General features: G+C 66.4%; 2 protein-coding genes across 4 annotated transcripts; both read left to right on the top strand.

The window, feature by feature from the left end:
* Positions 1-7,125: 7,125 nt before the first annotated feature.
* On the top strand, positions 7,126-8,454 carry HES5 (hes family bHLH transcription factor 5). The gene is made up of 3 exons (XM_053920888.1): positions 7,126-7,221; positions 7,305-7,470; positions 7,555-8,454. The coding sequence occupies exons 1-3, from the start codon at positions 7,168-7,170 to the stop codon at positions 7,797-7,799; spliced, it is 465 nt and encodes a 154-aa protein (XP_053776863.1). The 5' UTR covers positions 7,126-7,167; the 3' UTR covers positions 7,800-8,454.
* Positions 8,455-10,616: 2,162 nt separating this feature from the next.
* PANK4 (pantothenate kinase 4 (inactive)) lies at positions 10,617-24,357 on the top strand. Of its 3 annotated transcripts, none has more exons than XM_053920776.2 (19): positions 10,617-10,778; positions 13,748-13,830; positions 14,197-14,411; positions 14,841-15,024; positions 15,370-15,462; positions 15,762-15,915; positions 16,007-16,188; positions 16,637-16,718; positions 17,329-17,429; positions 19,263-19,418; positions 20,020-20,135; positions 20,413-20,500; positions 21,452-21,603; positions 22,021-22,076; positions 22,253-22,302; positions 22,631-22,735; positions 23,020-23,120; positions 23,217-23,285; positions 23,841-24,357. In XM_053920776.2, exons 1-19 carry the CDS (start codon positions 10,655-10,657, stop codon positions 24,052-24,054), a joined length of 2,325 nt encoding a protein of 774 aa, XP_053776751.1. In that variant the 5' UTR covers positions 10,617-10,654; the 3' UTR covers positions 24,055-24,357. The 3 variants fall into 3 exon arrangements, with proteins under 3 accessions (XP_053776751.1, XP_053776753.1, XP_053776752.1); XM_053920777.1 differs by having other exon boundaries at positions 10,618-10,778; positions 20,023-20,135; XM_053920778.2 differs by lacking the exon at positions 22,253-22,302 and having other exon boundaries at positions 22,665-22,735.
* Positions 24,358-25,816: the final 1,459 nt, after the last annotated feature.

The following is a 25,816-nucleotide window of genomic DNA, read 5'->3' as shown; positions in this document are numbered from 1 at the left end:
CTTGCTCAGAAGGGAACTCCAGGGGTCCAGTGTGCGGGAGGCAAAACTGCCCCACCTCCCGCCCTGAGCTCAGGCCTCCACTTTCTCTCACTGGGGAGGGGGAGCTGGAGGAACCCCCCACCTCTCTGGCTAACTCTGTGGCCTTGGGCCTGCCCCTCCCCTCTCAAAGCCTCCGTTTCCCTCTCTGTGCGATGGGCCAGTGATAATCATCAGGAACTCCCAGAGGCCAGAGCTGATGGTGCCCCTGGACACTGGCTTTCCTTTAGCCCAAGTGCAGGGGGCAGCCCCAGCCTCCAGGGAGGCTGACAGTGTCCCACCTGGAGAATGAGGCCCCACCCCCAGGTGCCCCGCCGCCACACCCTTACAGAGAAGCCACTCCAGAAGGGCTTGTGGAGACTGGTGGGCAGACCCCTGGGGTTTGGGTGTGCCCGGGGCTAAGAAGGGTCCGTCTGCTGGCAGGGACACCCACCCAGCAGCACGTGGATGGCCAGGCCCAGCTGCCCGGGGGAGAGGGCTGCGGCCAGCTCTCTGCAGCCTGGCCTCTGCCATGGAGTCGCCAGGCGGGGACGGGGACGGACCATGGCCTGTGATGTCTTTTCTTAGGGCCTCGGTCTGGTTCTGAGGGAACCGCCCCCACCAGCCCCTTGCTGAGCCCAGCATAACCCTGGGGAGGGGGGCTGGTCCGAGCACTGAGGCCCCCCCTGCCCCCTGAGCCCCCTGGCCCCTTCTGGCTCTGCTGCTGGCCGACCAACTTGGACCCTGGGCCAAAGCCATGGGCCTGCGGACAAGTCACTTCCCTCCTGTGCACCTCGGTCCGGTCTCCTCCCCTGTGAAATGGGGTTGGCCCCTCCTGCCTGAGTGTGGCTGGCAGCCTGGAGGAGCCACAGTGTGGCACTGAGCAGGGACTGACCCCCCACCCCCACCCTGGCCAGCACAGGAGGGGGCTACAGTTAGGATCTGTCCCAGCCCATTCGCCCCGGGGCCGGGACCCACCGGTTCCCAGAAGGGGGCCCAGTGTGGTATAGGCCCACCAGGGGCAGGTGGGCCAGACCACCGGGTGGCAGGCAGAGCCAGCTTGCTGAGGACACCTGCGGGGCAGCACACGGGGCCCTCGGAGCTCAGGGCCAGGCCCTTTACTTCCAGAGTCCAGGACACACTGAAGGTCACAAGCATGCAACTGCACGCACATGGGCACCCATTCGTGAGCACACATGGGCACGCACACAGGGAAATGCCTCCGGCGAGACTCGAGCCCCAGGTGCCCGCTTCAGCTCGCCAACAGGCCCGTCCTCCAATGTCCTCTCTGCTCTGGGGGCATACCCCTCTCCATCCTTGGGCACCACCTCCTCCAGGAAGCCCTGCATGGCAGCCCCACCTTCCCGTCCTCCCCCCAAATCCAGTGGCCTTCTGAAAAAATGTCAGTGCACCGAAGCGTGGGTGTGCCCCTCTAGAAATTACCCAAGAAAATCGGGAAAATACGGGCACGAGGAAAACTAACTAATTCATGCCCCCAAGACTGTTGGCATTTGGGGGTTCCCCTCCACCTCTCCTGCCAATGTCAGGTGGGCGTCCTGGTTGGGGTGGGGACTGTCTTCAACATAACTCCACGGCGGACTCAATACGCACCCCGAATTCTCTCCTGCATGTCGGGGTCTCCCCAGCCTCAATGTCCGCCCTCAGGCCTCAGTCTCCTCTTGGCCCAGGTGTCTGCTGCCGGGACAGGGTCCCACAGTGGGGCAGAGAGAGGTACAAGAGCCCCAGGCCTGGTTGAGGGAGTGCAGGGAGCTAAGGCTGAAGCTGGGCTGGGGGTGGAGGCTAGGGTCCCTGCTGGCCTCAGTGGGCCGCCCCCGGCCCCCCACGGGGCGGAGGTGAGCAGCTGAGTTTCCCACACTCTGCTCTCCGAGGTCACAGCCCCAAAGTCAGCCTCAGAGGCTGCCACAGAGCTGCTGCACCCGTTGTCCTGCTCGGGGACACCCCCGCGTGCGACACGGCCCCGACCATCTCTGTGTCTGCCCCCTGCAGGCTGCCCGGGTTCGTGCCTGCTGGGGAGAAGCAGTCCCCCTCCCCAGGTGCCCCGGCTCTCCTGGGGACCCAGTCGCACCCTGCAGCCCCTCATGCGAGCTCCCCAGGCCCCAGCCCGAGCTCAGCACCACCCCTCCCCTGCCCCCAGCCCACTTCCCTCTGGCTGCTCCGAAAGGAGAAAGGCTGCCTCCAACCCAAGTTCAAGCACCGACCCCCACCCACCTCCCTGTGGCCTCAGCAGCCTCACTGTGCCTGGGGCTGTCAGGGACAGGGGACAGTAAACATTGCCACTCCATGAGTACTCCGTCCTCAAGCCCACACTGCTGTGCGTGCCACACAAATGCTCACAAAAGTCCACTCATCACCCTCACCCTCGTCGTGGTGCCAGCTGTCTGAGCTCACGCCGCCCTGGGCAAGTCACCTCACCTCTGTGGCCCTCTGCTCCTCGTCTATCACGTGGGCACAGGCACACTCCCCTTGCGGGGTCCCTCTGAGAAGTCAGATCACTGGTCCCCCACCTGGCGCTGAGTAGATGATCAAACACGGGGACTCTTACCCCGGCCAGCTGCTGCCGAGACCCCTCGGAGAGACCCAGCCCCGCCTCACCCCAGGCGGCCCAGCAGCCCTCCTGCCCCCTCCCTCCAGCAGCCAGGCCAGCAGGGGCCCTGGCTGGCCCCTGTGGAGATGGTCTAGCCTTTTCCCTTCACCCCCTACAGTCTGGGTGCGCGTGCAGAGGCCTGGCTGGTGGACAGTCGGCCCAGGGCCTTTCTGGGAGCCACCGGAGGCCCAGAGGGGACAGCACTGCATTTGGGTGGCCCCGGCAAGGGCCACGGTGCCAAACAGCCGCAGGCGGTGCCCGTCCCTGTGCCTCACACAGTCTGGTGGCTGTGGACTTGGGGCGGTGTGCCACTGTGGGTCATCCCTGTCCCATCTTCCCCGGGAGGCCAGCCTCGCCCTGACCCTCCCCACAGCCCCGTGCTGGAAACTCTCCTACAACCAGAAGCATGCAAATGGGGGGCAGCTGGTGTTTCCGAGGACCCTGCTGAGGGCACAACTTTTCCAGAGAATCTCGTCCCGGGCCTTGAGGGGACCTGGCAGAGGCAGGCTGGACATGGCCGTGTCCCCTTCAGACCAGTCCTGCCGGCAGGGCGCCGGGGGGGTGGGGGGGGGCGCCGGGAAGTCGCTGTGCCAACAGCAGCAGAGGCTGGGGAAGGGGGTGTGTGGCTAGTCCCAGGGGCGTCAGGCACACTCCCACTGTCGTGCAGCCGCCACCCCCACCCCCCCACCCCCTGTCTCCAGAACTTTCCGTCCTCCCGCACTGCACCTCTGTCCCCATGAAGTACTCCCCACCTCGCCCCCGGCCCCCGCACCACCGTCTGCTCTCTGCGTCCTCGGGTCTGAGTCCTCCGGGGACCTCCTGAGAGTGGAGTCGCAAAGTGTCTGTCCTTCTGTGTCTGGCGCGTGTCACTCAGCATGACGTCCTCCGGGCCCGTCCACGTTGCAGCGCGTGTCGCAGCTTGCTTCCTCTAAGGCTGAGCGATGCTCCTGTGTGGCTGGACCAGCTCGTGTGTGTCGGTCTGCCCGGACACTGGGCTGTTGCCACACTCTTGGTGATTGTGAGCAGTGCCGCTGTGCACACGGGGGATTGCTGGGTCCTGGGGTCGCTCCGCGTTTAATTTTTTTTTTTTAGGATTTTATTTATTTATTTTTAGAGAGGGGAAGGGAGGAAGAGAGGGAGAGAAACATCAATGTGTGGTTGCCTCTCGCATACCCCATACTGGGGACCTGGCCTGCAACCCAGATTTGTGCCCTGACTGGGAATCGAAACGGTGACCCTTGGTTCGAAGGCTGGCGCTCTGTCCACTGAGCCCCACCAGCCAGGGCCATGTGTAATGTTTGAGGGACCTCTGCCCCATGTCCACAGCAGCCACACCACGCGAAAGACCAAGCCCCTCTTGGGCACACAGAACAAACACTATGCTTTGCAGCCAGCCTGGGTGCGGACGTGTGGGGGGCGCGGGCTGTGCAGAGACGGGCCCGGGTTCTGGATGTCTGGATTCTAGCACAGTGATGCCCCCACGGCCGTTTCTAGGGGCACCTTCACTCTAGACATCCCACTCCGCCCGGCCGAACTCTCAGGCCTCCTGGGCTGGGGGTGGGCAGGACAAACGCCCCCTCGTCCTCAGAGCCTCAGCTGAAGGAAGGACCCCTCCCCAGCTGCCAGGGGCAGCCAGGCAGAGAGGATCTGGCCCCCCCAATGTTGCGGGTGCTTGTGTGCAGCCTGTCAGCCTGGAGCAGCCCTTCAGCCCTCCCTCCCTCCCCCTCCCCGGCCCCCTCAGCTGCCCCTCCCCCACTGCACAGCCACTCACCTTGGACGCCGGGAGCCTGGAGCCCCGCGACTTTCCCACACTTCGGCCCCATTCACAGTGTTAAACGGCCCACAAAGGCCAGGCGTGTGCCTTGGAGGCCCGAGCTGCCATCTGGCCTGCACTCGGGGCGGGAGCCAGCCTTTCATCAGCGGGGCAGGGACTTCACGCCATTCATTTCATATTTCCCACAACCAAAAATCGGATCAAAGCTGCTGCGGGGTGGGGGGGGTAGAGGAGGGAGGGAGAAGGCAGCCCCGAGGCCCACCCTCGCCTCGAGCGACCACCCTGGCCATGGCGGGTGGGCGAGCCCTTGGGGCCTCGTGGGGGCTGGGCCGAGACTTGTGGCACGCGCCTCCTCTGGGCCGGAGCTGGCTTGGAAGAGGGGCCAGGGGCAGGGCACGGGCTCCAGCCAGTCGCCCTCCCCGAGACTGGGGATCGGGATGGATGGGGGGGGAGGGCCCCACTTGGGTGCTGCCCTGGGCCCCCACTGCCTGCAGCCAGGTGGTCTGGCCACATGTGGGCTCTGGCTGCTTCTGCTTTGTGGGGGCCATGGCCAGGGCCCAAGTGGGCTTGGGGCCCGCCCCTTGTTCCTGCATCCCCTCAGCCCTTGACTGAGCACCTCCTGGGTACTGGGCCCCCGCTGGCAGGGTGTGGGCCACAGGGACCCCCCACCCCAGCCCACCCCCAGGGACACACCTAACGCAAGCTCCACTTTGGCTGCGAACATGGCTCCCTGGTCATCACTGCATCCCCACCTTGCAGCCAGCCCACATCGATGGGGCGGGCCTCCGTGGGCTCCCGGGGCTGTGGAGCAGAAGGCTGAGCCTGTGGCCTCGCCAGCTCGCCCTGGTGCCTGCCGCCTCAAACCAGGGCCGCGGGTCTGCAAGAGGGTCCCCGCCGCTCTGGGAAGAGCCCAGCTTGGAGCGTGGCTGTCTCAGTGCTTGTCATCATCACCTGCCTTCCTCCGCTACCCCCACCTTCCCCTCCCCCCAAACTGTGTCCCCTGCAGGAGAGGTGTAGGCGGGGGAGGAGAAGGCAGACCAGGTACCAGAGGGTGAATAGGGGCTGCCTTTCCTCCTCCTCCACAGCCACCTGAAGGTTCCACCCTGGGAACTGCCCCCCCAACTCATCCCAATGGGAGACCAGCTGGCCTGTGGGGCCATGCTGTGCTGTCTGCAAGCCAAGCCTGCCCTGTCTGTCCCAACACCATCCTGCCTGCTTCCCGGATGGGCCCTTCACTGGGTAACCAAAGGCTCCTTGTGTGCAGTGGGGGGGTGGACTTCTGCTCACAGCTGTGGGTTGCTGCCAAGACCCCAGGAGGGGGAGGGTCTGCTTGGACCCTTGTTAAGGCTCTGAGGTCCCAGCCACACTCAGGCAGGCTGGGAACATCCAGGGACCGTCTCCTGGACGTGAAGTCTGGCGACAGTGCCCTGCTGTCAGCCACCACTCCCGCGCTGAGGCCCCACCTGCCCCTTGGCGGTGCCCAGCCTCAGCTCCACCCTCTCCCAGTCCCTGCAGGACTACTGGGCTCCTGGCTGTAGAATCAGAGGACGGGGACTGTTCCAGCAGAGAGGAGCCGTCAGCAGGCCCTCTCCTAAGGGCCCAGGGTGGGGATGGTGGCCCAAAGCAGCCACGGACCCTTGGCTGGCCAGGCACCAGGATCATCAGCTTCTCCACTGGGTCCCTAGGGGGCCGTCGGAGCGGGCACAGCCCTCCTGCGGCACAGCCCTCCTGCAGGCTCTGGGCCTGCCCTGCCCCGACCCACACATCTGCCACCCGACTCCCGCCCTCAAAATGGCCAAGGAAAGGAAACCCTACAAGTGCCCACCCGGCTGGGCACGTGTGAGCAGCGACCTTGAACCGGCACCCTCCAGTGCTCTGTGGACAGCCAGGGTCAAACCCCCTGCAGGGGGGTCTGGGGGTGGGCCTCAGGGGTACCTGCTGGTTTGCAGCACCCCAGATGCCTCTGCCTGACAAGCTGCTCTGGGGAGCAGTGTCCGGCAGGGCTGCCTCCAGGTCTCTGTGAAACTCCCCAAGCCCAGCCGTGGGGGGGAGGGGGGACCCCGGCAGGGCATGGCCGCCCACATTCTAGTTCTGGGGAAGTCATGTGTCCCAGGTGACATCCTGGGGACTTGCCACAGAGGCCAGTAGGTGTGACCCTGAGAGTGTGGGCCCCTGGTCCACCGTGCACAGGGAGATGGAGGTACCTGTGCAGAGGTGTGGCCTCGACTGGTCCCCCTCCCCAGGGGGCACAGCAGGTCCCTGTGCGGGACGTTGCCCGCCGCCCTGGAGGCCCCTGCATTCGTTCATCCTAAAGCTCTTCCCTCATCTGTGCTAGTGGCCCTGCCAGGCAGCAGCAGGGGGGGAGGGGAAGGAGGAGGGGAGGGGAGGGGCCGCTCCTTCCTGCCCCCCTGGTCTCGGCGGCCTGGGAAAAGGCAGCATATTGAGGCGCGGGGCTCCCAGCGTCAGGCCCGGGATGCTAATGAGGGCGAGCGCGTTCCCACAGCCCGGACATTGTGCCGCGCGGCCCACCTGCTCCTCGGGGAGCGCTCATTGTGCCCGCGCCGATTCACAGGCAATTTAGCGTGTGCTAATGGGCCGGCGCCTTTGTGCGGCCCGCGCCCCCATTGGCCGCCGAGTGTGGGAACGGCCGCGGCACCCGGGCCCCAGGCGCCAGCCCGCCGCCCGCGCCTACATAAGGGCCGGGTCCGGGCTGCTCGGACGCGCCTGGCCGCCCGCCGCTCCCTGCTCGCCGCCCGTCTCTCTCTGCTCAGACATGGCCCCTAGCACCGTGGCTGTGGAGCTGCTCAGCCCCAAAGAGAAAAACCGAGTAAGTGCGCAACCCGCCGCGCGCCGCCCCCGCGCCCCCCGCGCCGCCCTCCGGCCGCCCTCCTGACGCCCCTGCTTCCGCAGCTGCGGAAGCCCGTGGTGGAGAAGATGCGCCGCGACCGCATCAACAGCAGCATCGAGCAGCTGAAGCTGCTGCTGGAGCAGGAGTTCGCGCGGCACCAGCCCAACTCCAAGCTGGAGAAGGCCGACATCCTGGAGATGGCCGTCAGCTACCTGAAGCACAGCAAAGGTGAGCCCGCCCGCCCCGGCGCGCCGCGCTCCGCCCGCCCCTACCGCGCGCCCCGCCGCGCTCACCGCCGCCCTCTCCCCACAGCCTTCGCCGCCGCCGGCCCCAAGCACCTGCACCAGGACTACAGTCAGGGCTACTCGTGGTGCCTGCAGGAGGCCGTGCAGTTCCTGACGCTGCACGCGGCCAGCGACACGCAGGTGAAGCTTCTCTGCCACTTCCAGCGCCCGCCGGCCGCGCCCGCCAAGGAGCCCAAGGCGCCGGCGCCCACCCCGGCCAAGGCCAACGCCGCGGCGCACCAGCCCTCCTGCGGCCTCTGGCGGCCCTGGTGACTCGGCGAGAGGTGCGGGCTGCAGCCCCGGGACCGGAGGGGAAGAGCCTTCCCGTCCGCCCGTGCCACCTGTGACTTGAACGGCCTTTCTCTCCAAGGCCCGCTCCGGGCTGGCGGGCCAGCGGTAGGGTCATTCTCAAAGAATGTGCGTGCAGAGTGCTTGTCACTTTGGACAGCCAGGGCCCACCTCCTGCCAAGTGTCCGACCCCATGGGGTTGTCCCGTGTTTGCATTTCAGCAAGTGACTTCTGGGAAGTCCCCGCTGCCCGGGGTTCTATGACATTCGTAGGCATCAGGGGCTCGGCACCCCTGCTTGTAGAGGGCTTTCTTCAGGGCCCGTGGCTGCTGGGCCGGCCGGCCTGGGGCGCGGGCGTGCCTGTCGCGGCACATTTGCCTTTTGTGAAGGCGGAACTCAAGGTGCATCCTCATAGGAAAGAGCGTCAGCCTGGATGGGCGCGGAAGGACCACGCAGAGCCGCCGCGTGGGCTTGGCTGTCTGGTCAGGGCTCACAGTGGGCTTCGGGAGAGGGCGGCAGTCTCCACCACGATCCTTAAAGGATTCCTCTGTGGGTGGGTGCGCACGGGCTTGACTTTGTACTCAGAATCTGAACTCGGTCACGTGGGAGCCACGGGACTGTTCTGCAGACTTCCAATAAAATCTGACCTGTCCGTCCTCTGCCGTCTGTCTCTTGTGCCTCACAGGTGTCCTTGGAGGCCACCAGGCATGCGGGGCTCCAGGGGTGAAGGGGAGGAGGCACTATCCTGTGTGCAACCGTGGGTGGGACCCTCTGGGCAAGGGAAGAAGGGCTGGGTGCTGGCAGGCAGGGAGGGAGGAGGGGCTGGTCTGCACAGCTCCCTTGCCTGGCTGCACGCCCCCCACCCCCCAACAGGGGAGGCAGGGGAGGAGCCCGGAGGGAGGGAACTGCAGTGTGAGGAGGAGGGAAGGAGAGGCAGCCTTGCAGCCCAAGTCACCCGGTGAGCAGGAGAGGGGGACACGCGGAGACCTGGACTTCTGCCCCAGGCCTCTCACTGGCTCCCTGCCAGTGGGGTGAAAGCCAAGTGACAGCTGCACGACCTTCCGGCTCTGCCCAGCTGAGGGGACGGAAGGCCACGGCCTGCACGGGAACTGCTGCCACAACAGAAGGGGCGGGCTGGGCCAAGCACACAGGAGGAGACGCTCGCCCCCACCCTCACACTCCCCGCGTGGCCGGCCCGGGCACCCGCCCCTGGACCTGCTCCTGGGGGCGCCTGCTGGGCTGGCCCACAGGTGGCTTCCTGGCCCTCCCCACCGCCTGACCACGTGCCAGGGCTGGAACAGGCCAAGCTGGCGAGGAACCTGCCAAAGGCAGTCCCTCACCTCGGAAAGGGCACCTATTTTTAGGCAGACGACAGGGTGTTGAGTCTGCAAGAATCTAGAGGCATCCTGGCTTGCCAACGGGCAAAGCCCACCCAATGGGGAGTGGAAGGGGCTGCATGTGGGGCTGGAAGGCATTATTTTCAGAGACATAGGGCCCGGCTGGCCCTTCCTCCTCCCTGCTCAGCACTTCTCAGTCTTCTGTCCCTTCCCATCTGCCCTGTAAGGGAGTGTCCAACGGCACCTCCTCCAGGCCAGCCCAGTGCCTGCCAGGGGCCTCTGGGGTGAGCTGAGCAGAGCGCCTGGGAGTGGTGAGCAGGGGACAGGGAGCCTCCTCCTTCACCCCAAGCATGTACTGCATGTGGGGTGGGCACACCAACCAATGGGGTGGGGCGTGCCTCCTGGCCAGTCTGGCCCACAGGCGTCCTACTGCCCAGGGTCCTGGACATTTGAGAACCTCTCGGGAGTGGACCCCCTGCACTCTTCCACCCCAGTCCTCCCCCCAAGAGCTGCACGCACATCCACCGCCTTGGAAAGGGCCTTCAAGGCTGCCCCCCCCCCCCCCCCCGCCTTGCCTGATGCCCTGACGCACCAGCCCCTCCTGTGAATCACCCTGGAGTTCTCCGTGCCACTCGCTCCCAGGCCTCTGCTCCGGCAGGCGTCTGGAAGGAAGCTCAGGAGGTGGCTAAGGTCCCGATAAAAATGTTACCGACCTTGGGTCACCTGAGAGGCAGGTGCCGAAGCCACTGGTGGGCCCTCTGTCTACTCCCAACGCTGGGTTCTTTCCCAAAGCACCCAGTGTCTCTCAAGGGGATCCATCCCTTTGAGGGTCCCCGAGGGAGTGAGGGCTTCCAGGCGAGCGCCACATCTGTCCCTGCTGCAGCTTTGGGAGCTTTCTCAGCCTGGTCCTTGCAAACTCCCTCAGGTTCCCCTCCTTGCCAGAAGGCAGCTTCCTCCAGGCAGGCTCCCCTGAGCTCTCCAAGAATTGGCTGTCAAAACGCGCCTCTTCCCCAGCTGCAGGTGCATCTCCCTCCCTGGACAGGGGGCACCTAGGGAGCAGGGTCCCCAACTCCCCGTCTGGTATGGGACTTTTGGCAGCGTCACCCCAGCATCCCTGGAAACTTAGGCGATGGGTCAAACGCGCCTTCCCTCCCCTGCAGAGTCCAGGCTTACAGCTGCACTGATGGAAAGAGGCAGGTCTCTGGTAGTCTGCAAGCCCGAGGTGCCCCCTCTGCCCTATCTCAGAGCACTTGAGGTCAGCGCCTGGCCAGCTCGGCGAAAGAACAAAGACACAGTGCAGAGGACCAGACAACAGTGCAGAGGTCTTATGTTGGGCTCCGTTCCGGGCCGGCCCTAGTCCTCCAGCCGCCCAGACGACGTAGGCGGGCGGGGCGGGGCCGGCCAGGGCGTCTCATTAGCATAATCTATGCGCGGGAGGCGTTTATCAGTCAAATATATGCGCATATATCTCCATGGCTGATGAGGCTGGCCGGGCACATTCAAAATGGCGGAGTGTGGAGCGAGAGGCAGCGGGAGCAGCGGGGACAGCCTGGACAAGAGCATCACGCTGCCCCCCGACGAGATCTTCCGCAACCTGGAGAACGCCAAGCGCTTCGCCATAGACATCGGTAGTCGCGGGCGGGCGCGGGGAGCGGGGCGGCGCGCCGCGGGCGTGGGCGCGGGCGGCGGGGTCGGCGGGCCGGGGGCGGTGGCAAGGACGAAGGGCGGGGTGCGGGCCTCCGGCGCGCACGGCCTGACGGGCTTCGTAGTCCGCGGGGGCCGCCGGCGCGCACGCTCTTCGCGGAGGCCGGACTACAGCTCCCGGCAGGCGCCGCGCTGCGGGAGCGGGGCAGGCCGGGCCTCGTAGTCCCGCCTGGGGAGGGTCGGCTGCGCCGTGGGGCCTCTGCGGCCGCCGGGGTGGCCGTCCAGGCCGCTGCAGGTCGGGGGCCCGATGTCCGGGGCCGAGATGCAGACGGGCGGCAGCCCGAGCAGTGGCCGCAGGAGCCTCTGGCGGCCGCCCGGAGCGCAACCCAGCAGGCCCTGATCTCTTGACTGTGGCCTTTTGGCGGGAGTTTCGAGGGCCTGGACGTGGGACCTCGGAATCTCTGCTAGCTCCGATCAAAGCCCCCGGGTCTCCGGCGGCCTGCTGGGGAGCCCCCAGGGACCGCTCTCGTCTCCGCCGCTCCTGCCCGGTCCCCGGACGCCCTCCCCGCAGCCCGCTGTCACAGATGAGGACACGAAAGAGAAGAGGTCACCTAGCTGGTAGGCAGCCAGCACTCGGCCGCGCTGCCGCTCTGCCCGCGTACCAGGACGGAGAGCTTCCTGAGGACGGCCTCCCTGGGGGAGGCCGGGCGTGTCGGCCGCAGCGGCTCTGCATCTCCTCCTCGGCGGGATCTGGGCTCCGGCCTGAGCTGTGTCTGATTGTCCACCTCTGAGCGCGCAGTGTCCACGGTCCCGCCCCAGCTCCCGCACCGCACCTGACCCGTGGTTGCTGCTCAATAGTTGCTGCTCAATAGTTGCTGGACTGAACCTTCTCTCCCAGAGAAGTTGGAACATCGAGCAGAGCCAGCTGGCTTCTTGGAGCCCTTTGCATTTAACGCATTCGCCACGGCCTTGTTCTTGGAGATCGAATCTCAGGCCTGGGGGAGGATGGCCTCCAGGGAAGTGGGGAGCGATGAGTGGAAACCTGGCTGCGGCCAGAGCTCCCACCTTGCAAACCAGGGTGGGCTCCCAAGGGGCTGGCGGACTGGCCCAGTGGCAGGTGTGAGATGGCTGGAGGCCAGGTGGGGGAGGGGGCGGTCAGCGCAGCTCAGGGCAGAAGATCTGGGGAAGGAAACCTGGCTGGATGTGGTGCCCGCCTGGAGATGGTGGGTGTGGGAGCCCAGCCTAGGGCGTCGTCCACGACTAGACCTGTCCAGCGGCTCCAGCCAGCCCCTCAGCCACGCTGGGACCTGACAGCAGGCCAGTCGGGAGTGAGCCCTGAGGCTCGGACTTTGCTCTGCCTCCCTCCCCTGGCGGTTCTGCTCTGAGAGAATGAGCCAGCCCTCCATGTTTCCAAAATACAGCTGAGAGTGCCCTCAGCACGGGGCCTGCCTTGGACCTTCATTGTGGCCGCTGGGGGAAGGAATGTCTCCAGGGGCCCCAGGTGGGGCTCCTTGGTATAGGACACACAGAGGGATATTTTCAGGGTCAGTGTTTAATTCCTCCCTCGGAGATGTCCCTCCAGTCCGGGCCCCGGGCCTGGCTCGGCTCATCAAAGATGTGTCATTGTCAGTGAGCACAGGCCTTGTTCATCAGCCCGGGAGTCCCCAGCCCGAGGGTCCGTCCGCAGTTCGGCTCACAGACAGGCTGTCTGTCTGCTCTGCCCCTGCCCGCGCCTCTCCACCAGGAAAGCTCAGGGCCCTGTGCTCTCGGCCAGCCCTTGCCTCCCAGCAAGCACCCAGGGCAGCGAGGCACCAGGGACGTTCACCTGTCCACACATACTGGACAGACAGCCGGGGGTCTCTCAGGGGAAGCGGCAGGGAGGACAGCGGACTGGGGTGTGGAGAAGTGCTGGCTTGGGCACCACAGCGAAGCTGCGGGCAAGTCCTGTCTCCGGCCGTGGGTGGGCCCAGGGGGTACGAGGTGGTACCTGTGCTGGTCGGTGTGACAGCCCCCAGCAGGGCAGGGGACGCTGAACACAGCTGAGCTCCTGCTCCCTGAAGGCCCCAAGACTCCCTCTGCCCCCAGCAACTTGGTCCCCACTCGAGCCCTGGCCCCTAGGAGGCAGCTCGGGCAGGAAGGGTGGTGTGAGTCTTGTGACCAGGAAGAACTGTGGCCCTCGCAGACCCCGGCATCCCCAGTCTGTTTGCTGACCAGCGTGCTTCTCACTCGCTCACAGCTGTCGGAAAGCCATTCCCGCCTTCCTCATCTCGTAACGACAGCGTCTGCCTCACTTTTGTTGGGTCCGCAAGAAACCCTCTCTTTCGGAGTCGTTTTGTGGCTCTGTGCGGGGCACGTCCCCTCCTGTCCACCACCCACAGGCCGTCACAGCCGCTGCTGCACCTGGAGCCTCGTGGCCACCCCTGTCACGCTCACCAGGGCTCGGCCTTGAAAATGAAGCTCTGGGAGGGAGTCCTTTCACCTGATCTCCAGCAGTGTCCCAGGGCCTGCCGTGTGGACAAGACCTTGCTGCCCTCGGTGGCCCATGGACAGCAGGCCTGCTGCTCTCAGGCCTGAGGCCTTGGCCGGTCTTGGTGGAAGCAGGTCCCGCTGCCTCGCTCCCCACTTGGGACAGTCAAGCATGTGCTGTCCAGTGAAACCAGTGGATCCATCAGCCTCTTCTTGGGGTCACTTCAAGGTCTGAGCTTGAAACAGCATTTTCCTAAACTGCTGGCGAGCGCCGAGGTCGCCCTTCCTCCCCGGACACAGCAAGGGAGCGGGCATCTCCGGACTGGGAAGGAGCACGCCTGGTCAAAGGGGTGGAGCGTGTGGGCTTGGTGCCCGCAGGGTCTCTAAGTTCCAGTGGGCAGATGCCTCGGCCCACGCCCTGAGTCTGGGACGGGAAGGCTGCCTTCCGGCCTGCTTCTCAGCACATGGGCTTGTGTCTCGTCCGCAGGTGGCTCGCTGACCAAGCTGGCCTACTACTCCACAGTCCAGCACAAGGTCGCCAGGGTGAGGTCCTTCGACCTCTCGGGCCAGGTGAGCCTCCTGGGTGTCCTGGGTGGCAGGCTCTGTGCTCAGCTCCGGGGAGGCCAGCGGTGCCGCCAGTCTGTGGTCCGGGCCTGGCCCCCATCTGGTCTCTCAGTTACTGCCCCTGTGCTGCTCCCCCACGTCAGCTCAGGTCCGCGCAGCTTCTGGCGCAGATAGCCCTGCTGCCCTCCTAGCAACTCCGCCCCCCGCCCCGCCCTCAAGCACCCACCAAGCAGGAGCACCTCTGCCACCTGGCAGCGCTTCTTCCCCGCCTGGGGACCTGCTGCCATTTCGGGGATGACGGCCCGGCGGCCTCCTCCCGGCGTCTCCCCCCGCCATGCGCACACACGCACTGACCCGTTCCCCTGACCCCAGGACGCGGAGCAGGACCGAGAGTCGCCCTACGAGATCTCCGTCCAGGAGGAGGTCACCGCGCGGCTGCACTTCGTCAAGTTTGAGAACACCTACATCGAGGCCTGCCTGGACTTCATCAAAGACCACCTCGTCAACACAGAGACAAAGGTCATCCAGGCGACCGGGGGCGGAGCGTACAAGTTCAAGGACCTCATCGAAGAGAAGCTGCGGCTAAAGTAAGTGGGGACCACAGGCCCCAGGGCCTGGGGCCAGCGGCCTCAGCTCTCGGGGTCGGGGTTGGGCTTTGAAGAGACCTGGCTTCTGTACCCTGCCTGCCCTGGGGCTGGGCTGGGGGCCGGGCTGCAGTGGGGTCCATGCGGGCAGGTACCTGGGAAGAGGCAAGGAAAGAAATGGGTCCTGAGGAGGCACCAGTCCCAGTCCTGCCGGGCAGGGGTTCCCAAGGCCGCAGCCCTGCCGTGGGGGCAGGGCTGTCTGTTTAGGGGCGCGCCTGGGCTTTAGGTGGCTTGGGGACGCCGGCCCGCCCACAGTGCGTCTCCATGAGCATACAGGGGACGCTGAGCTCGGCCGGGCGGGGCAGTGTGTCCAGCACAGCCGGCACTGCCACTGCGGCCTTTGTATTTATCGGTACCTGGTCCTCCCGGCAGGGTTGACAAGGAGGATGTGATGACGTGCTTGATAAAGGGGTGCAACTTCGTGTTAAAGAACATCCCACACGAGGCCTTTGTGTATCAGAAAGACTCCGACCCCGAATTCCGATTTCAGACAAACCACCCCAACATTTTCCCCTACCTCCTAGTCAACATCGGCTCCGGGGTCTCCATCGTGAAGGTGAGGCGGGGCTTCACGGGAGGGGGCTTCCTGGGACGGGGCTTCCTGGGACAGGGCTTTGTGGGGCGGAGCAGTCCACACCGGTTTGACAGCGCTCCCTGTGTGTCTGAGCCAGGCGTGCTCCGGCGCTCACGGCCTGAGCCGCTCGCAGAGCACCCCATGCGCTGTCCGTGGGAAGCGGGCCCCTGGTGTCCAGCCTCAGCGTCTGGCAAGCCTGCTCAGACACGGCCTTCGAGAGCATCATCAAGCATGTCTGGGGGCACACCTGGGCTACCGCATGCCTGGGAGGGACCTGCTGAATGGTGGCTGGGGCTCGCCACTAGCATACCTGACTTCTCCTCCCAGGTGGAGACCGAGGACAGGTTCGAGTGGGTCGGCGGCAGCTCCATCGGGGGTGGTACCTTCTGGGGACTCGGGGCCCTGCTCACCAAGACGAAGGTATCCCAGCAGCCGCGGGAAAGCGCTCCCACCCCGTGCTGTGTCCCCAGACCTCTGGGAAAGGGCTGGTGCCTGTGGGGCGGGGGTCGTACTCAGTGGGGACTGCCATGGAAGGGGCTCCTTTCCGGGTCCCTGGAGGGCGGGTATCCCGCCAGCCAGAGCCCAGCCCAGCTGCGTGTCCACAGAACGGTGCCCGCCTCCCCCTACCCTGCACCTGGCTCTTCCCTCCACCAGCTTGGTGTCGGGTGGGCCCCGCCACTCCTGACACCTCAGCTGCCCCCATCTGCCTGTCCCCACAGAAGTTCGACGAGCTGCTGCACCTGGCCTCCAGGGGCCAGCACGCCAACGTGGACATGCTGGTGCAGGACATCTACGGCGGGGCCCACCAGACCCTGGGGCTCAGCGGCAACCTCATCGCCAGCAGCTTCGGGAAGTCGGCCACCGCTGACCAAGGTACTGCCCCTTCTGGCTCACTCCCCACCTGCCCACTGCTGCGCATGCGGCCTCCACCCAGCAGCGCCACCCGGTCTCCATGTCCCCCCAGCATTCTCCCAGGAGGACATGGCCAAGAGCCTGCTGCACATGATCAGCAATGACATCGGGCAGCTCGCCTGCCTCCACGCCAAGCTGCACGGCCTGGACCGGGTGTACTTCGGCGGCTTCTTCATCCGCGGCCACCCCGTCACCATGCGCACCATCACCTACAGCATCAACTTCTTCTCCAAGGTAATAGACGCGCTTCTGCCGCCTGCCGCCTCCCTGGGCCCTGCCCCTCCCCGGCGCTCTGGCGTGGGCCCTCGGTGTCAAAGCCAGCCCCCCATGGGCCGAGGGGTCTGGAGGTGGGCGGGCAAGCCGCTGGGCAGCCACTCCCGGCCTCTGCCCCCGCCCTCTATGAGGGCCTGGTGTAGTGCACTGGTGAGTCTTCGAGGGGCCGCCCGCCACTGTCAGAGAGCCTGCTCGGGAGGCTGTCCTGTGGGGCTGGGCCGCGGGGGACATTGTCCGCCTCAGCCGTTGCCACGTGGCCGGCTTGTGAGCCCTGTACTTGAGCACACTTGCGCGGAGCAGTCGTGGGGGGCCCGGGGGGCCCTGCAGTCACGTGGAGGGGTCGCCTGCTGGGGGTGGTGAAGCCCGACCTCAGGGCAAGGCCACTTCAGCTGCGGTTTTGCCACCACAGGGGGAGGTCCAGGCACTCTTCCTGAGACACGAAGGCTACCTGGGAGCCATTGGCGCATTTCTGAAAGGAGCCGAGCAGGACAGTGAGTGGACGCGGCCCCAGGAGCCAGGAAGTGGGGAGAGGGAGGCCGGGGAAGCCACAGCAGGGTCCTGAACACTCACCGGTCTAGCCCGCCCCCCTCAGCTTCGCCCTTCGGACACAGTGGCCATGAGGGGCATGTGGTGGCCTTTGCTGGGTCCCATCTGCCAGGTCCGCCCTTGGCTGTGACTTTCCCCGGGGGGTCGGTGGAAATGGACTCTTGGGGGCAGCATGTGACGCGCCAGCGCGGGGTCCTGTGAGCAGCACGGGCGCTGTGCCAAGGCCACAGCTGTGTCCGAGTGGCTGCCGGCCGAGCGCGGCCTCTTTGCCCAGGCCCCCAGCCTGCGCTTTGGGAAAGGCAGCGGAGTGGGCACAGGAGCCCCACGCCCCTGTTGTCTGAGACAGGCGGGAGCAGTGGGCCCCACGGAGCTGCAGAAGGCCTAGATGACCGTTCCGCAGGGTTCGCTGCCAGTGAGAGACGATAACACAATAACACAGAGCAAACCCCTGGCTCCCAGGGGGTGGCTGGGACCCTCGGGTGGCTTGTCCTTTCCTGGGCGCCCTCGGAGCCCGGCCTGGCGTCCCCCAGGCCAACAGCGGGCTCTCATCTGCAGACCCGAACCAGTACAGCTGGGGAGAGAACTACGCAGGCAGCTCCGGCCTGATGAGCGCGTCCCCCGAGCTCTGCCCCACGCAGCGGGCGAGGAGCGGCACTGTGAGTACGGGGTCCAGCCTCTCTGGGTCCCTGTGGGCACCCCGGCTTGGTCCCTTTCCGTGGTTGCCATGGCACCGTGTCCTGGCACAGACTTTGGGGCAAGAGGCAGGCATTGCAGCTTGCTTTCCTCCCCGCCTTACTTAGTCTTGTCATGTTTCCAGAACATTCAGCAGGCTCCCTGGGGACCTGTAGCCCCGCCTCCGGGTTTGCAAGGAGCAAGGAAGGGGGCCTTCCCAGGGCCGGGGAGCCTTCACAGCAGAACCGGGGTGGAACCCTGGTCCTAGCACCCACCTGGGCCTGTGCCCAGGGACCGTGTCTATCCAGGGGTTACAGGCAATGCCGGCCCCACAGAGCTGCCGCCCTTGGAAGGGGCCGGGCCTTCCCGCAGCCCCCCGTGGGGTGGGGCCCACCACCATAGGAGGGGTACCCCCGGCCTGCCAAGCAGGCAGCGGTGTCAGCACAGGCTGTGCCCGACCCGGCGGGCATCCCGTCACGGGCTGTCGCAGGCCCACTGACAACATGTACCAAAGGGCACATGTCTTGTAACCCGGTGAGTACGGCGGCAAACAGGCTGCACAGGGCAGGCGGCGGGTCTGGGCGCCAGACGGGATGCCACCGCCTGCCCGGCCTGCTGGCTCTGAGGCCAAGGGCACACATGCCCCCGAGTCTGCAGGCCGTCACCAGCGTGCCCGACTGGTCGGCTGTCAGGAGGCAAAGCCCACGTGTGCAGCCACCCGGCCCTCCAGGCTGCCTGGGGGCAGGCAGACCCCAGCCTGCTCAGCGGGTTCCTGTGTGGGTACTGGACTGGAGTGCGGGGACCAGCCACCCAGACGAGGCAGCTCAGGCGGGAGCCCCTGAAGCCCGCGGCAGGACAGGACAGGACGTGCTGGGAGGCCCCTAGTGGCAGTGGCTGCTGCCCCCTCTTCCACCCTGTGGAAACGTCCTCGCTGGTCCCAGGCTGACCACACAGCCACCAGGGCCGCTGTGACGGGCCTGTCTGGACCATCCCCGCTCAGACGCCTGCTCCCTGGTCCACACTGATTTGCTGGTCAGAGCTCCCAGCAGAAGGGCTGAGGCCCAGGTGCACCAATGAGTGTGGACGTGCGGTCAGTCATCACCGGCAAGGCCAAGCAGGTCCTGCGGCTTCACTGCCTGCAGAGGAGACTTAGAGATCTTGGGGGCAAGGCGGGGGCGCGAAGCCTCATCCCAGACACACAGCGGGGGGGGGGGGGGTACGCGGGGGGGGGGGGGGTGCTGGCAGCCCAGCCCTCCCTGAGGGTGGCTGGGGGGAGGCAGTTTCAGACACTGGCCTGTGGTCAGCAGATGTGCTCTGGGGGGAAAGGAGCCGGGGGCTGCCTGTCCCCATGGACTCACTGTGGCCCTGCTCTGGACCTGACACGGGGCAAGGCCACCAGGGCAGAGTGTGGACAGCAAGCCCTGAGGAGGAAAAACGAGGCCCAGAAAAGCGGCCGGCATGTCGAGGTTCCTGCGTGTGGAGGAGACAGGCCCAGAGCGTCAGGGCCCAGGGCTGCCCACCGTCATGCTGGCAGAGTGTGCCGGTGTGGGCGGGTGAGGCCATGACCTTGCCTGGGCCCAGACTCGGCCCAGGCATTCATGTTGGACCCCCAGACGCAACAGCTGGGTGCCGCAGGCCAAGTGGGGGTGCGGTGGGATGGGGCCCCGAGACAGGAAGGACAGGTGCCTGTTCGATGTACGAGCAGCCTCTCTCAGCGCCTCACAGGAAAGCCAGTTCCAAAACTGGACAAAGCTCGTTTCGGTGTTAGAGGAAAACCGCAGTGGACGTGCCCACCTGCCTCTCCCCCCCGCCCCCAGTTCGACCTGCTGGAGATGGACCGGCTAGAGAGGCCGCTGGTCAACCTGCCACTGCTTCTGGACCCGTCCTCCTACGTGCCCGATACGGTCGACCTCACCGACGACGCCCAGGCCCGCAAGTACTGGCTCACCTGCTTCGAGGAGGCCTTGGACGGGGTGAGGGGGGTCGTGTGCCGCGCCCGAGGGCCCATGCTGCGTTCTGAGGGCGGTGAGCGTGGTGACGTGGGGTTTCCAGAAGCCAGCCTGGCTGGCAGGCTGGGAGGCCGACTCTTGTTTCCCGGGCCTCAGTGCAGCTCCTGGTGGGTGGTCAGAACAGTGAGCTGGGACGCAGAACCAGGGAGACGCACTTCTTGTAAATGAGCCACCTGGCTGGGTGCTGCCTCTGCAGAAAGCCCAGGGGCATGGGAGCCCCGTGGGAACCACTGACCCTCCCTAAGGCTCCTAAGAGGCCCCTGTGGTCTGATTCCAGCCAGGGGCTCACAACCTGCCCCGGACCCCGCGTGGGTTCTGCAGATGGTCCAGAGCCTCCTGGCCTCCCAGGGCAGAAGCTGGTGTCTCGTGGGATGCCGGGACTCGTACCAGATGATGTGGGTCTGAGCCTCGGGTCGGGGTAGCCGTGAGCCCTGCTCCCCTGTCACAGAGAAAGGCCCAGTAGATGGACCCAGCAGGCGGACAAGCCTGTCGCAGTTGCTCCCATCGATGCTTCCCGTTTGTGTGCGGGGTGCTGCCTGGGCTTCGCTGACTGTCCTGCCCTCAGCAGGTGGTGAAGCGCGCTGTGGCCAGCCAGCCGGGCTCCGTGGACGCGGCCGAGAGGGCCGAGAAGTTCCGCCACAAGTACTGGGACAAGCTGCAGACCCTGCGCCTCCAGCCGTTGTGAGTGCCCCGCCTGCCCCAGGGTGACTGCCCGCGAGCAGCCAACAGCACCCTCAGGTGTGCGCCAAGGCCGCCGTTGCCAGGACCCTGCATTCACACGGGGGGCCGGGAGCCTCTCCTGGAGTCCTGGCCCAGCCATGGCACACGTCTCTGCACATGCGCCCCAGGGATGGCACCTGGATGCGGTGAGGGTGTCCCTGGGGCAGAGGGGGTGGCACCATCGGCCCCAGGCAGTGTGTCCACCACTCAGCCGCCTCCTGCCTGGCTCTGTCCCCAGTGCTTACGGGACCCTGACCGTGCGCAGCCTTCTGGACACGAGGGAGCACTGTCTGAACGAGTTCAGCTTCCCCGACCCCTACTCCAAGGTGAGGGCTGCCTTCCCGGGGTCGTGACAGCGGGGCTGGGGTGCGGACTCTGGTCTCCTGCCCGCAAGCCCCAACCACCAATGCTGGTCACAGGCTGCATCCCAGGGCTGCCCTGGCGAGGGTCTGTCCCCTGAGGGCCCTGTGGAGACCCCGGAGCAGAGGAGTCTCCTGGCGTCTCTGCTCAGAGGCTGGTCAGGGTGGGGCCGTGGCCAGAGGGGATTTTGTTGAGTGACAGGACTCAGTTGTGGGAATCTGGGACGGGCCACCTGTGTTTTGACAGGCTCTGGGCCAGTGCTGCTTGGTGGGAATGCCCCTGCCTCCTGAGGCCACAGGGCACTCGCAGCCGGGGCTCTGGACACCAGTCCTGCTCCCAGGAGGGCCAGCCGCCCAGAGCCTGGTGGCCACTCGGGCCAGAAGGCCTGGTGTGGGGAGCGGCAGGCAGGGCCAGGCCCCCAGGGCCGGGCGATTCCCACCTTCGGGCCAGGGGCTGGAAGGTCTGCATGCAGGGTCTCCCAGTCAGGGCAGCGCCTGCCGTGGGGGTCCTGGCCCTGCCCCGCCCTCCCTCGGTCCAGCGGGGGATCCCCTGCGCAGGTCAGATGTGCCAGGCGTCTGTGCTGCCGCTGCACGCCCCCTGGTGCGGTGCGCGTCGGCAGCACTGGTGACCCAGCCCGGTCTCCGCCTAAGGTTTTACTTATTTTTGGAGACAAGGAGGGAGGGATGAAGGGAGAGACGTTGATGTGAGACAGAAACATTGACAGGTTGCCTCTCGCGCACCCTCCACTGGGGACCTTTTGGTCTGCAGGTCGGCGCTCAGTCCACTGAGCGACCCCAGCCAGGGCTGGGCCGGCCGTGCTGCCCCCTAGAGTGGCTTGCAGTTGGTAGCATCTGCGGGGGGGGGGGGGGGGGGGGCAGCCCTTGGCCCTCACAGTGCTGGTCTCACGTCCCCGGCAGGTGAAGCAGAAGGAGAACGGTGTGGCGCTGCGCTGCTTCCAGCGGGTGGTCTGTGCCCTGGATGCGCTGGGCTGGGAGGAGCGGCAGCTGGCCTTGGTGACAGGGCTGCTGGCCGGGAATGTCTTCGACTGGGGAGCCAAGGCTGTCTCTGAGTAGGTGCTCGCAGCCCCCGCCCCTCCTTCCTGGGTCCCGCTTCTCACTCTCACCTGCTCCTGGCAGCTGGGGCCCGTCCTGTGAGCAGCCCCACCCCCAAGCCAGCCTGACCCACCCGGTGGGTGAGGGGCCTCAGGTCCTGGTGGACTCGCTGCTGCTTGGGGCTTTGGGGGTACAAGCACCCTCGGAGTGGACACGGCAGTCCCCTCCCCTTCCCCAGTGCAACACCTGCTGAGCGAGCGGTGTGGACTTGGGGCTGTGGTGTCCCGAGGTGAAAGTCCAAGCTGGTGGCCACCATGTGGCATCGGGAAAACACGACCCTCTGTGTCTGAAATGAGGAGGCGCCCCCCCCACCCCCACAGCCCTGGGCTGAGGTTCTGGGGTTCCGTGACTGTGTTTTCTCCTCCCCTCTGCAGTGTCCTTGAATCTGACCCCCAGTTTGGGTTTGCGGAGGCAAAGAGGAAGCTGGAAGGTAGGGACGCCCAGGGTGGCCTCCATGGGACTTGACTCGGGTGGGGACAGTTGGCAAGGGGCCGCTTGCTCCCACCGTGCTGGGTGGTAGGTGAGGACTGACTTCCCGGGGCAAGCGCAGGCGGGTGAGGGCGCCCCTGCTGAGGGTGCGGCTGACCGCATGCCCCTGTCCCCCAGAGCGGCCCTGGCTGGTGGACTGCTACGACCAGTGGCTCCAGAGACTGAAGGTAGGCAGCGCACTGCCTCAGCCCCGGGTCCGTGGTGCACAGGGCCGGGAGGGGGGGGCGGGGCCCGGGCCCCCTCAAGAGCCTCACCAGCGCCCCCAGGTGCAAGTCTAGGATGACCACTCCCTGTCCTGAGCCCGACTCCTGTGGGGACCTTTGAGTAGGCCCGCTGGCCTTGGCTCAGCGGCCATCCGGCCCAGCAGCTCCGGAAGAAGGCCGGGCAGGCCCTGCCCCGGCGCCTCAGCTGAGGCCGTGGGGGTGCAGAGAGCGGAGGGTGTGAAACGCTTGGATGCGCCTGTTCCCGACTGAACGCCCTGGTTTTGTCTTGCAGGGGCCCCCTCACAAATGTGCCTTAATTTTCGCAGATAACAGTGGAGTAGACGTCATTTTGGGAGTCTTCCCCTTTGTCAGGGCGCTTCTGTCTAGAGGGACGGAGGTGAGTGTGGGGGCCGCACGCGGGACCCTTGCCCAGCTCCTCTGCTCTCGGTGGGGTTGGCGCTGCTCCTCCGGGCACGGCAGGTAGGTGCAGCAAGGAGGTGGCCCAGCCCACGCATCACGGGGCTCAGGCCAGCCTGACCCCGTGCTCCGGGCCATCTGCATCCAGGCTGCCAAGCAGCAGCAGGCGTCCGGGGCCGTGCAGCTCCGTGTGGGCGGGCAAGCAGCTCGGCTCGGGGCCAGGTGGTGGCCGAGTCCCTCAAAAGCCTGGGTTGTCTGCCGCAGGTCATCCTGGCGTGCAACTCGGGGCCCGCGCTGAACGACGTGACCCACAGCGAGTCCCTCATCGTGGCGGAGCACATTGCGGCCATGGACCCCATTGTCCAGTAAGCCTGGCGGGAGGCTGGGGGGCCCGGACGGAGAAGGGGGCATAGTGGGAGCCTCCCGGGGCCACCTCACGGCCCCGCCCCTTGTGCTCGCAGTGCGGCGCTCCGAGAAGAGAGGCTGCTGCTGGTGCAGACAGGAGCCAGCTCCCCGTGCCTGGATCTCAGGTACCAGTGGCGTCTCCACCCCCCAGCCCCAGTCCCCTGTGTGGTCAGCCCTCCTTCGTCTGGGACCCCGTCAGGGCATCGTGAGCTGGGTCTGGCTCTTGTGGGGTGGGAAGGGCATATGCCCCGCCTCCTGTGGGCCCTGCTTCCACGACCCTCCTCAGACAGTGAGTCTGTCACTTCCATGCTGCCCTCCCTGGAGGTTCTGAGGCTCCAGACCCCGGCCACCCAGAGCCAGCATGTGGAGGCAGCCGGCAGTCCCCCTGTCTGCAGCCACTGGTCGCAGTGTCAGCCTGAGCCCACTGCCGGGCCCACTGGCGGCCAGCACAGCAGTGGGAGGAAAACCCACAGAAGGAACAGGCCCTTTCAAGTTCACAGAGGCCCAGTGTTCAGAACGGGCCTCCTGCTCGGGAGGGAAGCGCAGCTTCTGCTTGGCTGTGGACTTGGAGCCCACGGAGCCGGGCGGGGGGGCGGTCTCTGTTCCCCAGGGGCAGGTGGGGTGTGGTGTGCTCCCCAGGAGTCACCCGAGCCCACTCACTGTCCTCTTCCTCCCCTAAGCCGCCTGGACAAGGGGCTGGCCTCGCTGGTGCGGGAACGCGGCACAGACCTGGTGGTCATCGAGGGCATGGGCCGCGCCGTGCACACCAACTACTACGCGGCCCTGCGCTGCGAGTGCCTGAAGCTGGCCGTCATCAAGAACTCCTGGCTGGCCGAGCGGCTGGGCGGCCGGCTCTTCAGCGTCATCTTCAAGTACGAGGTCCCAGCCGAGTGAGGCGCCAGACCCGACCCCGCAGGCTGTGCTGCCGTCACCGGTGAAGAACGTGCTTCAGCTGCACCGGGACACGCCCTCAAGTCAGAGCATCTGTTGTGCTTGCGCCCTGGTGTGGCTGGAGCTCCCAGCCTTGGGCTCATTTCTTCGGCGCTGCCGTGTTCGCGGTGGGAGACTCAGCCTGTCCCGCGGGACAGTGACAGTGGAATGTATTTAACTGTTAAATAACCTTTTATATATATATTAAATATATGTACACACCTGTGTCTGCAGCAGGACACAGGCTCGATGCGTGCGCCAAATAGAGTTCCAGCAGCGAGACCAGAGCTGTGTGCTTGGCTGTGTGATCATCGGAAGCCCTGCCATCCCCTCTCCAGGGAACTGAGAGCTGGGTCCTTCCCTGCCACCCACCGCGGGCGTCCGGGGTCCCGGCGCCGCGGCACCCAGGAGGGACAGGAGGGGCGCTGAGCAGCACTCCAGGCTCCGGGCCGGCTGAGCGGACGCTGTCGGCACCACGGATCTCGAGGGCTCTCACACTGGGGGCCAGTGCGCCCCGGCCCTACTGGTGGTGGGTGGGGGCTCCCCAGGCTGCTCCCCCAGCCGGATGTGCCCCTTGGGGTGCGGACCGGAGCCACAGACGCTGTCCTTGCAGGGTTCCCCGGCTGTGGGGCTGAGCTGACAGCTGCTCAGCAGTGAGGGAGCCCTCCAGGTGGACTGGCTGGAGCTGCTACCACCGGAGCCCCTGGGCCTTGGGGAACAGGGCTGCAACTTGGCACTGCTGATCAGCCCTTGGCCCTGAGCAGGCCAAAGCTGCACCAGTACCCCCGGGACCCCCAACCCTGGAGGATCCAGAACTGGACCGGGCAGGGTGCCAGGGCAAGCTCGCCTGGCAGCCCATGTGGCCAGAGTGTGCTCCCTTTCTGCCGCCCTTCACTCCTCACCACAGCCCCCGCACATTCGCTGTGTTGCTGGGCCACCAGACCCCTTCTGGGGGCACTACTCAGAGTCTGGCCCCTGCTCTGCCTCCAGGGGACAAGGCCATTACTGACGCCCTGCTTCCCACACCAGTGTGGGGCAGTGACCGGCCCTGCAGCACACCAGGGCCCCTGTCACCCACCTGTTATGCCCCTACTGCGCGGCACCCCCAGCCCTGCCTGCGGACAGCTGCCACGAGGACCCAGTTGCCCACAGCAGCTGCTCCAGCCCCAGAGCCAGGCTAGTCATCCCTCAGGCAGCCACCAGGGGGCGCAGGCAGTGCAAGAGCCCAGGCTGGCCTACCCAGCAGGTGGCCTCCATGAGGGTCCCCAACCCTGAGTCTGTCCCTGCACCCCAATGTGGCTCAGCTGCCCGCCGCTGCCTGTGCAGCACCCCTGGCTCCTTGTCCGGCTGCCCTCTGCTCCCTGCTGCAGAAGGGGCACTGGCCTGGCTGGTGCTGGGGCCCTGGGTACAGAGGGGGCCCAGCCCAGATGTCCAGCAGGGCTCCAGAGCCACCAGCTGCCCTGGCCTGGCCCTGAAGAGGGGGCCACGCCACTACCAAGAGAGCCAGGCAGAGGCCAGGGCCTGCGGGGGCAGCACCGTGAGGGCACCAGGGCACTGAGATTAGCCCCCGACCAGCTCCCCTGCCCCTGGAAGCCCCTCCCATGACACAGCCTGTCCCTCTCCAAGCGGAGCAGCAGGCCCTGGCCCCCAGGCGCTGAGTAGAGCAGCCCCCGGAAGGTAACCGTGCGGCAGGAAGCAAGGCCCACCCAGGGCTGGACAAGGCCAA

Source organism: Desmodus rotundus, chromosome 3 (genome assembly GCF_022682495.2).
Source record: "Desmodus rotundus isolate HL8 chromosome 3, HLdesRot8A.1, whole genome shotgun sequence".
Taxonomy (NCBI): Eukaryota; Metazoa; Chordata; class Mammalia; order Chiroptera; family Phyllostomidae; genus Desmodus; species Desmodus rotundus.
Note: the sequence above shows the minus strand (reverse complement) of the source record. Positions and strands in the feature narration are given on the sequence as shown.

Coding starts and splice junctions, on each gene's coding strand:
- HES5 (XM_053920888.1), top strand. CDS start 7,168: ATGGCCCCTAGCACCGTGGCTGTGGAGCTGCTCAGCCCCAAAGAGAAA. Junction 7,222..7,304: donor GCCCCAAAGAGAAAAACCGA/GTAAGTGCGCAA, acceptor CTGCTTCCGCAG/CTGCGGAAGCCCGTGGTGGA. Junction 7,471..7,554: donor CTACCTGAAGCACAGCAAAG/GTGAGCCCGCCC, acceptor CTCTCCCCACAG/CCTTCGCCGCCGCCGGCCCC.
- PANK4 (XM_053920776.2), top strand. CDS start 10,655: ATGGCGGAGTGTGGAGCGAGAGGCAGCGGGAGCAGCGGGGACAGCCTG. Junction 15,025..15,369: donor CCGGGGTCTCCATCGTGAAG/GTGAGGCGGGGC, acceptor TTCTCCTCCCAG/GTGGAGACCGAGGACAGGTT. Junction 23,121..23,216: donor GCCATGGACCCCATTGTCCA/GTAAGCCTGGCG, acceptor TTGTGCTCGCAG/TGCGGCGCTCCGAGAAGAGA.